At 38.0% G+C, this 13,551-nt stretch overlaps 1 protein-coding gene across 3 annotated transcripts in view; it reads right to left on the bottom strand.

The window, feature by feature from the left end:
- The window catches only part of LOC136034600 (ATP-binding cassette sub-family D member 3-like), a 100,754-nt gene that overhangs the window by 49,076 nt on the left and 38,127 nt on the right, over positions 1-13,551 (bottom strand). For all 3 annotated transcript variants that reach the window (XM_065715869.1, XM_065715870.1, XM_065715868.1), the window contains exon 8: positions 674-886. In XM_065715869.1, coding sequence (XP_065571941.1) covers positions 674-886 — 213 coding nt within the window. The remainder of the gene's footprint in view (positions 1-673; positions 887-13,551) is intronic.

The raw sequence follows: 13,551 nt of genomic DNA on the forward strand, positions 1-13,551 counted from the left end.
CTGTGATGGGAGATATTCAATTCCGTTGTATCAAATGAAACATGAAAATAAATATCTAAACCTAAATATTGATTCTGGAACAATATTCAAAATGATCAAATATAAAAACACACACACAAAAAAATCTCCATGTACTACTAAGGTACTTTACTTGAAAAAAAAAAAAAAATAATAATATAGAAATGGAAAAATGGGTGAAATTTAAGATGTGCTTATTTTGTTTCCCTATGTAGCAACCCTTCCTAATGATTTGTGTTAAACAAAACTGGTATGGTCATTTCGTTGCCAAACTCCCGGATGGCTCATAAGAACATAAAGAACACCTACACTAGATGGCCATGAACAGGTGCAAGTCACGATTTTCGTGAATAAACTGTACTATCACATTTTTTACTCTGTATAAGATTTACCACGGAAGGTCATTTAAATTGTAGAACCTAAGGGGGAAAGCTCAAAGTCTTGGCACAAAATTTCACCAATATATCTATACAAAATGGCTATAGAATTTATAATGGTTTCAACTACTTGTATTCAGTTGATCTGTGAAAGTCGAAACCAATTCTCTGACAAAATAGAACATATTGAAGTTCTTGAACAGCAAAATAAGTTAGTGGACAATCATCATCATCATCATCATAAAAAAGGTGAAACAATTTATGAGGAAGAAACTTACCAGTTTATCGAATGCACTAAGTGTGGTCAATTTTTCCTTAATGTTCCCTTGATAGAAGGCAATCTCTTCTGAGTTGGTAATAACCCGACTATTTACGTATCGAAATTCACCTTCTAGTTTCTGTTCTGCAGCTGTGAGTTTACCAGCCGGCCTTCTTAAATAAGTGAGAAACATACCAGACATAATCAAGTATAAAATCATCAATCCAGGCCCCTAAAGAAAAAAAGAGTCAAAATAAAATCTTTTAAGATCGTATCATTTGTGCTTCGGAGATTTCTTCTTTACGTTCTTAGCATTAAAGGCAATCTTTGAACTTCATTAATCGATCAATTCCTCCGCCTTTTCGTGAAATAGTTTTGAAATTCATTGATATTATGATATCAAATAACAAACATCAAACAAAACTAACCCAATATTAAATTCTAGTTCTCCCACGAATACAATAAATTACTGAGATGAAAAAAGTAAAGAAAATCGACTTTCTACAAACATCCTTTTCATGAATTTTTTTTTTCACCAATAGAAATATACAATATATTTTGTCAATTTCCTTAAAAATAATTCACTACGAATATTTGGAGCGGGGTCATACAAATGCCAAATGTCTTGCTTCATCATATAATTTGTGTCACTGACAATTGTGTTACTGATAGGACATTCATACGGAGTGCTGTGTTATATTAGTAAAATTTAAGTTCTAAATCTAAAAATTCAAAAATTTTGATAGTGGTGGTTGTCTCAGAGGCCCTCTGTTAATACCACATAGGGAAATAGCCTATTGTGCCATTTCTTGATGCTTTTCCCAGTCTGACGATAGTGTCTAATGTCCTTGTACGACCCTGATCAACATCAGGTCACTCCAATATGAATAGCAGTTGTAGGATCAAACTACTGAAACGGAAAGACATCACTAAAGGACCGGTGCTGAATATTTAGTATTGCACTGACTTTTCTTCTTCATGTGTTTACGAGGGGAAAGGAGGGCGTTAGTGAGGGGATTGTAGATGCAATGTTTGAATCTCAGCACACTTAAACACGTTGCGAGAATTGTTTTACAAATGGCCAAGTTTATATTATCAGTCACTAAACTGAAGAACACATAAGAGAGCACATGCTTCTTCATCCTGAAATAAGGTTTATTCATCTTCTGAAAGGTTGAATACCACTTGAGGGCCAAACTACAGCCTGCCAAATGCCATACAAACAGATTTCACCTTCTGAAAGGCTGAATACCACTTGAGGGCCAAACTATAACCTGCCAAATGCCATACGAACAGATTTCATCTTCTGAAAGGTTGAATACCACTTGAGGGCCAAACTACAACCTGCCAAAGACCGTATGAACAGATTTCCTCTTCTGAATTAATCGTGTGAATTATTTTCTTCCTCCCGATATCCTTGTCACCCTTTATTATTCTTTTATTTACCCATATATCTCATACTGCGGATCTGTATGGGGCAATACTTATCCTTCAGTTACCAACAAATTAAAATCTGCTCAAAACCGTGCCGTCAAAGCAGTTTTTCGGTTGCCACGACTATATCCCACCAAGGACTTGTACTCCGATTTTGGTATTATCCCTTTTGAACAAATCATCAAAAAGTTAAATCTATCCCTTGCATACTCCGCTTACCATAAAAATCTTCCTCCCCACTTATTATCTTATTTTAATAGTAATAATTCTGAAGGCCACTGTCTCCGTTCATCCAACCGTTCCTTCATTGTCCCCAGGTGTATCTCTAGTTCCGCCCAGCGATCCCCAATTTATAAATCTATAATTCAATGGAATTTAATACCCTCCAGTGTCGAGCTATCCACAAGTTTTCGGACGCTATATAACAATGTACTAAAATCTTGATACTATATTTCTCTAAATGTTTGTTCAATTTGTTTTAATTACCCTTGTTTTCTCTTTTTTTTTTCTTCTCTCTCTTTTTCATTTACAATTTTTTGTTGTTTAGGTCCTTAACAAGTTCGCTTCTAGGATCTTTATTATTATTGTTGTTATGTGTTTTCTTTTCTTTTTGAATAAATTGAATTGAATTGAATTGAAAGGTTGAATGCTACTTGAGGGCCAAATTACAACCTACTGAAAGGTCGAATACCACTTGGAGACCAAACTACAACCTGCCAAGTGCCATACGAACAGATTTCATCTTCTGAAAGGTTGAATACCACTAGAGGGCCAAACTACAACCTGCCAAATGCCATACGAACAGATTTCTTCTGAAAGGTTGAATACTACTTGAGGGCAAAACAACAACCTGCCAAAAGCCGTACGTTCAGATTACCTCTTCTGAAAGGTTGAATGCCACTCAGGGCCAAACTACAACCTGCCAAATGCCGTACGAACAGATTTCATCTTCTGAAAGGTTGAATACCACTTGAGGGCCAAACTACAACCTGCCAAATGCCGTACGAACAGATTTCATCTTCTGAAAGGTTGAATACCACTCGAGGGCCAAACTACAACCTGCCAAAATGCCGTACCAACAGATTTATTCTTTGAAAGGTTGAAATACCACTTGAGGGCCAAACTACAACCTGCCAAATACCATAAACAGATTTCATCTTCTGAAAGGTTGAATACCACTTGAGGGCAAAACTACAACCTGCCGAATGCCGCACGAAGAGATTTCATCTTCTGAAAGGTTGAATACCACTTGAGGGCCAAACTACAACCTGCCAAATGCCGTACGAACAGATTTAATCTTCCGAAAGGTTGAATACCACTTGAGGGCCAAACTACAACCTGCCAAATGCCGTACGAACAGATTTCATCTTCTGAAAGGTTGAATACCACTTGAGGGCCAAACTACAACCTGCCAAAGACCGTATGAACAGATTTCCTCTTCTGAAAGGTTGAATGCTACTTGAGGGCCAAATTACAACCTGTTGAAAGGTTGAATACCACTTGATGGCCAAACTACAACCTACCAAATGCCGTACGAACAGATTTCATCTTCCGAAAGGTCGAATACCGCTTGAGGACCAAACTACAACCTGCCAAAGACCGTATGAACAGGTTTCCTCTTCTGAAAGGTTGAGTGCTACTTGAGGAACAAATTACAACCTGCTGAAAGGTCGAATACCATTTGGAGGCCAAACTACAACCTGCCAAATGCCGTAAGAACAGATTTCATCTTCTGAAAGGTTGAATAGCACTTGAGGGCCAAACTGCAACGTTCCAAATGCCGTACGAACAGATTTAATCTTCTGAAAGGTTGAATACCACTTGAGGGCCAAACAATCTGCCAAAGACCGTATGAACAGATTTCCTCTTCTGAAAGGTTGAATGCTACTTGAGGGCCAAATTACAACCTGTTGAAAGGTTGAATACCACTTGATGGCCAAACTACAACCTGCCAAATGCCGTACGAACAGATTTCATCTTCTGAAAGGTTGAATACCACTTGAGGGCCAAACTACAACCTGCCAAATGCCATACGAACAGATTTCATCTTCTGAAAGGTTGAATACTACTTGAGGGCAAAACAACAACCTGCCAAAAGCCGTACGTTCAGATTACCTCTTCTGAAAGGTTGAATGCCACTCAGGGCCAAATTACAACCTGCCAAATGCCATACAAACAGATTCCATCTTCTGAAACATTGAATACCACTTGAGGGCCAAACTACAACCTGCCAAATGCCGTACGAACAGATTTCATCTTCTGAAAGGTTGAATACCACTTGAGGGCCAAACTACAACCTGCCAAATGCCGTAAGAACAGATTTCATCTTCTGAAAGGTTGAATACCACTTGAGGGCCAAACTACAACCTGCCAAATGCCGTACGAACAGATTTCATCTTCTGAAAGGTTGAATACCACTCGAGGGCCAAATTACAACCTGCCAAATGCCATAAACAGATTTCATCTTCTGAAAGGTTGAATACCACTTGAGGGCAAAACTACAACCTGCCAAATGCCGTACGAACAGATTTCATCTTCTGAAAGGTTGAATACCACTTGAGGGCCAAACTACAACCTGCCAAATGCCGTACGAACAGATTTAATCTTCTGAAAGGTTGAATACCACTTGAGGGCCAAACTACAACCTGCCAAATGCCGTACGAACAGATTTCATCTTCTGAAAAGTTGAATACCACTTGAGGGCCAAACTGCAACGTTCCAAATGCCGTACGAACAGATTTAATCTTATGAAAGGTTGAATGCCACTCAGGGCCAAATTACAACCTGCCAAATGCCGTAAGAACAGATTTCATCTTCTGAAAGGTTGAATAGCACTTGAGGGCCAAACTGCAACGTTCCAAATGCCGTACGAACAGATTTAATCTTCTGAAAGGTTGAATACCACTTGAGGGCCAAATTACATCCTATTAAATGCCATACAAACGGATTTGCAAATGCTTTTTTCCCCTATTTCGTAGGTAAATTAAACAGGTGACCCTTTTTTGGGTTTTCTTTGGGAGTGTAAAAGTAGGAGAATTTATTGTTTATTCTTGAGTGTTACAGTAGCTATTCCAATAAACGAATACGAATACAAAGATGAAAACTAGACCTACGTTGCCTGGGCACCGTGAAGTGTTGCGGCAACCTTTGTCCGGCTTTGCCGATCAAATTGTTGCGAGAGCAACACTTTGGTTTTGTTTCTTCGCTATCGGTTAAATGCTGAAGTTGTCAAAACTATCAAAGCTTTCAAAACGGCATATTCAAAGAAGAACACAATCAGTAATCACATGATCAAATTCTTCAGCGTTGAAAAAACAACAGCAAAAGAATATCGGAAAAAGGGACTAAATTGAGTTTGCAGCCAGTTGAACTTTATCCTTTTCAATCGTAGACATCGTGACGGATGGAAACTTGGAACATTATCTTATATAACCTAGTTGGTATAAATAAAGCTATCCGTAACTTTTCAGGATCAAATACCATAGATGTGCACCAATTTGCACAAATTTGTAGCCCCTCATGAACCTCCTCTAGCAACCCATTCTTGCTTACAAGTCCCTCTTCCGTGAGAGACAAAGAATAACACAATCAGTAATCAGATGATCAAAGGCTATTCCTCAGGGTTGAAAAAAAAAAAAAAAAATATTGGAAGAAGGGACTAAATTGACTTTGCAGCCAGTTGAACGTTTAATCGTAGACATTGTGACGGATGAAAACTTGGAACAATATCTTATACGATCTAGTTGGTATTATGAAGCTATCCGTTACTTTTCATGATCGAAATACCATACATGAGACTGTATTAATTATTTTGAAACTATCTCATTGTTTTACGTTATCGTTTGTACTCGTTGTGTAAACATTTAATTTTGTCAGGTTTACAGAGATTGAATACAATGTGTACCAAACTGCACAAATTTCTAGCCCGTAGTGAACCGATTCTTATTTACAAGTCCCTTTTCCGTGATAGACGTTAACTTCACCGGAAACAAATAAATGGGTACAGCAACTAGTAGAAGTTGCAAACCCCTCATCGCTGAAGATGATTGTAGCCTAACAGCCGATTATTATTTACAAGTCCCCTATATGTCTTGAACTAAATTGATCTAACCATCAAATACAGCGAAAACAAATAATACGTACACCAACTAGCAAAAGTTGCAAACCCTTCATTGCCCAAGATGATTATGAGCTAACAGCGTACAACAGATTCTTATTTACAAGTTCCTTTCCCGTGATAGACATCAAGTTTACCGGAAACAAATAAATGGATACACCAACTACCAAAAGTTGCAAACCCCTCATCTCTGAAGATGATTGTACCTAACAGGCGATTATTACTTACAAGTTCCCTACGTGTCTTACCACTGGAACCAAATTGGCTTAACCATCAAATACACCGAAAACAAATAATAGGTACACCAACTAGCAAAAGTGACAAACCTCTCATTGCCGAAGATGATTATGAGCTAACAGCCGACAGTTGCTTACATGTCCCCTACATGTCTCACAATTGGTATCGGCCTATTTTCGTTTTCTGTGTATACCTTGCTACTGAAGTTGTCAACCCTTTGAAACTTTCAAACTGGTAGATTTACAGGGATCGAATACAATGTGCACCAATTTCCACAAATTTCTAGCCTAAAGTGAACCGATTCTTACTTACAAGTCCCTCTTCCGTGATAGACATCAGGTTCAACCGGAAACAAATAACGGATACACCAACAGGCAAAAGTCGCAAACCCCTCATCGTTGAAGAGGATTGTAACCTAACAGCCGATTATTACCTACTAGGCCCCTAAATGTCACTTTGCAGCCGGTTGAACTTTATCCTTTTCAATCGTAGACATCGTGACCGATGGAAACTTGGAGCATTATCTTATATAATCTTGGTATTATAAAGCTATCTGTAACTTTTCAGGATCAAAAGACCATAGATGTGTACCAATTTGTACAAATTTGTAGCCCCTTATGAGCCTCCTCTAGCAACCGATTCTTACTTACAAGTCCCTCTCCCGTGATATACATCAAGTTTACCGGAAACAAATAATGGGTATACCAACTAGCAAAAGTTGCAAACCCCTCATCGCTGAAGATCATTGTAGCGTAACAGCTGATTATTACTTACAACACCCCTACATGTCTCACAATCGGGAACCAAGTTGTTCTTACCATTAAATACACCAGAAACAGATAATAGGTACACCAATCAGCAAAAGTTGCAAACCCCTCATTGCCAAAGATGATTATCAGTTAATAGTCGACTGTTGCTTGGAAGTTCCCTACATATCTCACAATTAGTATCAGCCTATTTTTGGTTTAAGTGTGTACCTTACCACTGAAGTTGTCAACCCCTTGAAACTTTCAAACTGGTGTATCTCATGAAGGAATTTTTGTACCAAAAAATGGATGAAATATACTTTAATCAGCTCATCAAGGTCTATCGATTGCCAGTGAAAAAAAAAAATTCTATCTGTCTTGCTATCCGTAACTTTTCAGGATCAAAATACCATAGATGATACTCTATTAATTATTACGAAACTACCTCACTGTTTTACATTATTGTTTGTACTTGTTTCTTCGCTATCGGTTAAATGCTGAAGTTGTCAGCCTATCGAAGCTTTTAAAACAGTATGTTCAAAGAAGAACGCAATCAGTAATCACATGATCACACCCCAGCGTTGAAAAAACAACAACAAAAGAATATTGAAAGAAAGGACTAAATTGACTTTGCAGCCAGTTGAACATTATCTTTTTCAATCGTAGACATCGTAACGGATGAAAACTAGGAACAATATCTTGTATAATCTAGTTGGTATTAATTATAAAATATCCGGAGCTTTTCAGGATCAAAAATACCATAGATGACATTCTATTAATTATTACGAACTACCTCATTGTTTTGTATTATCGTTTGTACCCGTTGCGTAACATCTTAATTCTAGGTTACAGTGATTGATAGACCATCGATATGAACTTTCTTACCGACAGATTTACAGGGATCGAATACAATGTGCACCAATTTGGACAAATTTCTAGCCTAAAGTGAACCGATTTTTACTTACAAGTCCCTCTTCCGAGATAGACATCAAGTTCAACCGGAAACAAATAATGGGTACACCAACAAGCAAAAGTTGCAAACTCCTCATCTCTGAAAATGATTGTAACCTAACAGCCGATTATTACTTACTAGGCCCCTAAATGTCACTTTGCAGCCGGTTGAACTTTATCCTTTTCAATCGTAGACATCGTGACGGATGGAAACTTGGAACATTATCTTATGTAATCTAGTTGGTATTATAAAGCTATCTGTAACTTTTCAAGATCAAAATACCATCAGGGACCCATAAATTTCCTGCAATGACTCGCCATCCAGGATCGCTTATTATTGGATGGCGAGTCATCACAGGAAATTTATGGGTCCCTGATTCCATAGATGTGTACCAATTTGCACAAATTTGTAGCCCCTCGTGAGCCTCCTCTAGCAACCGATTCTTACTTACAAGTCCCTCTCCCGGGATATACATCCAAGTTCACCGGAAACAAATAATGGGTACACCAACTAGCAAAAGTTCCAAACCCCTTGTCGCTGAAGTCATTGTAGCCTAACAGCCGATTATTACTTACAACTCCCCTACATGTCTTACAATCTGGAACCAAGTTGTTCTTACCATCAATTACACCAGAAACAGATAATAGGTACACCAATCAGCAAAAGTTAAAAACCCCTCAATGCCAAAGATGATTATAAGCTAATAATCGACTGTTGCTTGGAAGTCCCCTACATATCTCACAATTGGTATCGGCCTATTTTTGGTTCAAGTGTGTACCTTACCACTGAAGTTGTCAACCCCTTGAAACTTTCAAACTGGTGTATGTCATGAAGGAATTTTTGTAACAAAAAATGGATGACATATACTTTGATCAGCTCATCAAGGTCTATCGATTGTCATTGAAAAAAAAAATTCTATCTGTCTTAGTTCAAAAGTTGACTTTTTTGCCGGAGGCCAACTTTCTAACACCACCACTTAGAAAGGAGCAAAGGATAAGCTCTAATTTCTTTAGCAATGAGAGAAATTTAAAGTTTAAGAGGTATATCTGATACCATTTCTCTATTGCAATCCCAAGTAGAAAAAAAGAATGGTAAAGTCAGCTGAAATCACGAACAGAAATGGCTAGAAACAATAGATGGCAGCACTTTCGGACCCGTGGGAAAATCGCACTTTTTTGTTTCTGTAAATTTTTCTATTTATCACTCAAAGAAGATATATTGGCTGTGGGGCCGGGGAACTACCGCATATATTTAACACTTATAGATTTTAGTCCATCTTCAATTTGAAACTGGTGCCTGCCTGCTTGCCTGCTAGAACGGAGCTTTCCACTCGAAAGCAGAAACATGGTTTGATGAAACGAAAGCTTGGCTGCACAACTTCAGATACTCCTCTCTGACATAGGCTATATAACTCCACTTCACTTCGCACACCATAGGCTCTGGCTCGAGGACAAGCAAAAACCATCCTTTTTGGCCCCAGGCAAGAGTTCTACGGAGCTTTCCAAAATGTAATGTCATATTCATCAATCCGGCCTGAGGTCCACACTTTCCGTAAAAACCGCACAGGTTAGACCCTTACCAGTTTCCAGGAATAAGCTGAGATCGGCGGCATAGGAAAAAAAAAACAAAAAACAAAAAAAAAACGGGACAAAACCAAAGTGTTGCTCTCGCAACACACCAATAAGCTACGTGAAAAAAGTGAATTCTTTCGCAGTAATATCAAAATTAACATAGGCAATAAATAGAATGAAGCTCAAGATAACAATGTGGTACGTGAATTTACCAAAAAACTTATTCAAAAATTTACTGCTCGGTGACATACATCGTTTATTCATAATGAAAATTTTACGCCAGCTTTTCTACAGTTGTTTTGAATTATTTAGCAACGGAATGCAGAAATTGAACAGAAACTAAACTTAAGTTGATTGAATAACGTGAAATTTTGAAACAATCTTAGATGTTTAACGACGACTTTGAGCCTCGGAAATTGAAATTTACCCTCGATTCCAATTTTAAAAAAATGTGGGCAACCTACAAAACATTTCAGTTCAAAGAAAGGGAGTGTGTGCGTGTGCTCCGGGGGGGATTACGCAGGGCTAGAGGGTCCATGGGTCTCTTTGATCGGCATCAAACCAGTTGCAATATACCCTATTTATTTCTTTTCCGGGTTAGGTATCGACTTGAACTTTGTGATGGAGGAGGAAATGGCATATCACCAGCATATCCATTAGCTCAGATCCAAGTCAAAGCTTGTGAGAAGTGAGAGGTAAGTTGATAATTGTGCCTTTCAAGAGGTTGCTCCGTAACTAAACTTCCGTATATCCCTTGTCATAAATCTAATTACTAGGTGGGTTGTTTGAGCTCAGCCAAACCCAATTAACACTTACAATTAAGGTTTGTATGTTTGTGTTCGATTTCACCTCTTTGGAGGAAGGCCTACAACGATGCCATCCATATTAGTCAGATGTTAATTAAACTTGGCAGGAATTACTGGGAGCGGTTGAGGTTGCGTCTAGAAACCGTTTGGGTCCACTGATTGTTGCACAAGTGCATATGAGCTTTTACAGTCATAAACCAAGGAGTTTACGGATGGTCCATAGCTATAAAACATTTTTCAGAATCCCTGTCCTGTACTGGTATCCGGGACCATTGCTTTTTCGTGAGGCCAAAATAATTTCAATGATTGAAAGAACATGAAAATTGGAACTTGGAATGTCACGACGTTAAAAAATAACTATCGTATCGACATTTTGACTGACGAATTCAGACGACTCAAGCCGGACTTGTTAGGTGCTTCAGAAACTCATATCCCAGGGGTAGGAAGCATGAAATTAGGTGATATAGAATTTGCTTACTCAGGCAGGAAGGATGGAGTACATAAACAGGGAATAATGCTCATTATGAATAAGGAAACTGCTAAGTCTTGTTTAGACAGAGAAGGTATTAATAATAGAGTACTAATCGCTCATTTTATGACTAAAAAGTTCGGTATCAGTTATAGTAGCATATACCCCTGTAGAACCGACTGACGGAGATACTAGTGACTCATATGAATTTTACTTACAGTTACAGAAGCAAATAGACAGGATCCCAGGTAGAAATATGGTTTTTTTATTAGGAAATTTTAGCGCCCAGGTCAGTAGAAATAGAGATAGATGGTATCCTAGTCAAGGTAAATTTGCTGTAGAAAAAGAAAACAGCAATGGCTACAGACTGTTGTAATTTTGCAAGTATAACAATCTATTTATAACCAGTACGGTGTTTGGTCATAAAATGGCCCATAAGTTAACATGGTATTCACCTGATGGTAAGACAGCAAACCTTATTGATTATGTTATTGTAAACAGAAGACTGGCAGGATCAATACAAGATACTAGGGTCTACAGGAGTGCTGTTTTTGATGTTAAAAGAAAAGATCACCATCTGGTAGTGTCCAGGGTTAATTTAAAGTTGACATTTTGAAAGGGTAAGTACCTCACAGGAAGTTACGATGTTGGTAGACTCGAGGATGGGATTTCGAGAGAAACTTTCCCGGAACAGTTGAATATTAAACTGGAGAGTTTAAGATTTGAGAATGTGGAATATGGATGGAATAATTTTAGCAATAAAATTTGTTAAGTTACTGATAGTGTCTTAGGGAAGTAAGTTAGGACCGAAGCTAGGAATATTAGTGAAAAAACTTTATGCTTAATAGAGAGGAGAAGGGGCTTGTATAAGAATTATCTGAGTGGTAGATCATATGAAAAAGAAGGAATGTAAAGAAAGTGGAGAAAGCATCAAAATATGAATTAAGGAGGTGTAAATTGGAGGTTATGGATAAAATTGCCGAGGATCGGGAAAATGAGGCTAGACGGCATAATAGTAAAATATTGCACTGGAATGTTAATAATTTGAGAGGGAGCAGTCAATCTGGACTTGTCCCAGTTAAAGATAGGAGCGGGGTCACATTTAGTAAAAAGGAACAAATTAAATAGAGATGGGATGATCATTTTAAGAATGTGCTAAACCGAGATAGAGTTGCAGGAAAAGATATTGAGGAAAAAAAAAATTTGTGATACCCTGGAAGTGAAGGAAGATTTGTTTTGTGATGAAGAATTAGCGACAGTACTAAAAGGATTAAAAAATAATAACGCTCCTGGTGCTGATAGTGTGGTAAATGAGTTTCTTACATATGGCGGCTCTGAATAAGTTACTGAAGATTATGAATATGATTTTTGAAAAAGGAGAAGTACCTGGCGATTTTAGGAAAACCTTAAATAAACCACTGTATAAGAAAGGTGATAAGAGTGAGTGTGGTAATTACCGAGGCATTAGTCTGGTCTCGGTAGATAAAAAATTACTTAGTAATATGATACTTTTTAGACTGAGAGATGTTGTAGTTAAGGTTTTAAGAGAATAACAGTGCGGTTTTAGAAAAGGTAGAGGATGTGTCGACCAAATTTTCACTCTTAGGTTAATAATTGAAAAGTGCCTGAGTTATCAAACACCTTTGGTGCTCCATTTTTTAGATTATGAGCAAGCGTTCGATTCTATTAATAGAACAGCTTTAGCAAAGGTGTTATCCTTGTATGGTATACCATACAAATCCATTAAAGTGATTAGTGTTATGTACAAGAATATCACTGCTGTAGTTAAGGTAAGAAACGAGGTTAGCAGCTGGTTTTATATTAAATCAGGAGTTAAGCAGGGTTGCGTTCTATCCTCCTTTATGTGGATTATCTTGATGGACTTTGTCTCAAGGAGCACAGGAAAGGCAATTGGAGAACACGGAATCAAATGGGGATGAAAAACACTCCTGGACTTAGATTATGCTGATGATTTAAGCGTATTAGATGAAAGCGTGAGCAAAATGAATGAACCTTTAGAGGTTTTGTGAGTTCAGGGTGCTAGATTAGGTTTGAAAATAAATGTTAAGAAGACTAAATCACTAAGGCTAGGAATAAGTGAAGATGATAAGGTGACGACGGGCAATTTATTATAATTGGATGGATCAGGTGGATAGTTTCACTTGCCTTGGTAGAACTATTATTAAAGATGGTGGGAGCAGTGAAGATGCTAAAAGGAGAATAGCCAAGGCTCAGGGCGTTTTTTCGCAGTTAAAAAAAAGTTTGGAAGAATAGGAACCAAGTTTACTTGGTTCCTATTTACTAGATGTTGAAGGTACCAATTTACTAGATGTTTTCCAGGGAAATTGCCTACTAATTGTTCTGGGTGCCCGACTTACTGACCGTATTTCAAACAGTAAGCTGTATGAAAAGTATGGTTCAATACCGCTGGCTATAATGAAATAAAGGTTGAGATAGCTAGGGCACGTTCTGCAGATGAAGGATGACAGATTGCCAATGATTTCCTTTTCGGCCAACCGTCTAGGGCTAAACGGAAAGGTCCACGGTTGGGGAGGGAGGATATCA

The sequence above is a fragment of the Artemia franciscana genome, chromosome 13 (genome assembly GCF_032884065.1).
Source record: "Artemia franciscana chromosome 13, ASM3288406v1, whole genome shotgun sequence".
In the NCBI taxonomy this organism is placed as follows: Eukaryota; Metazoa; Arthropoda; class Branchiopoda; order Anostraca; family Artemiidae; genus Artemia; species Artemia franciscana.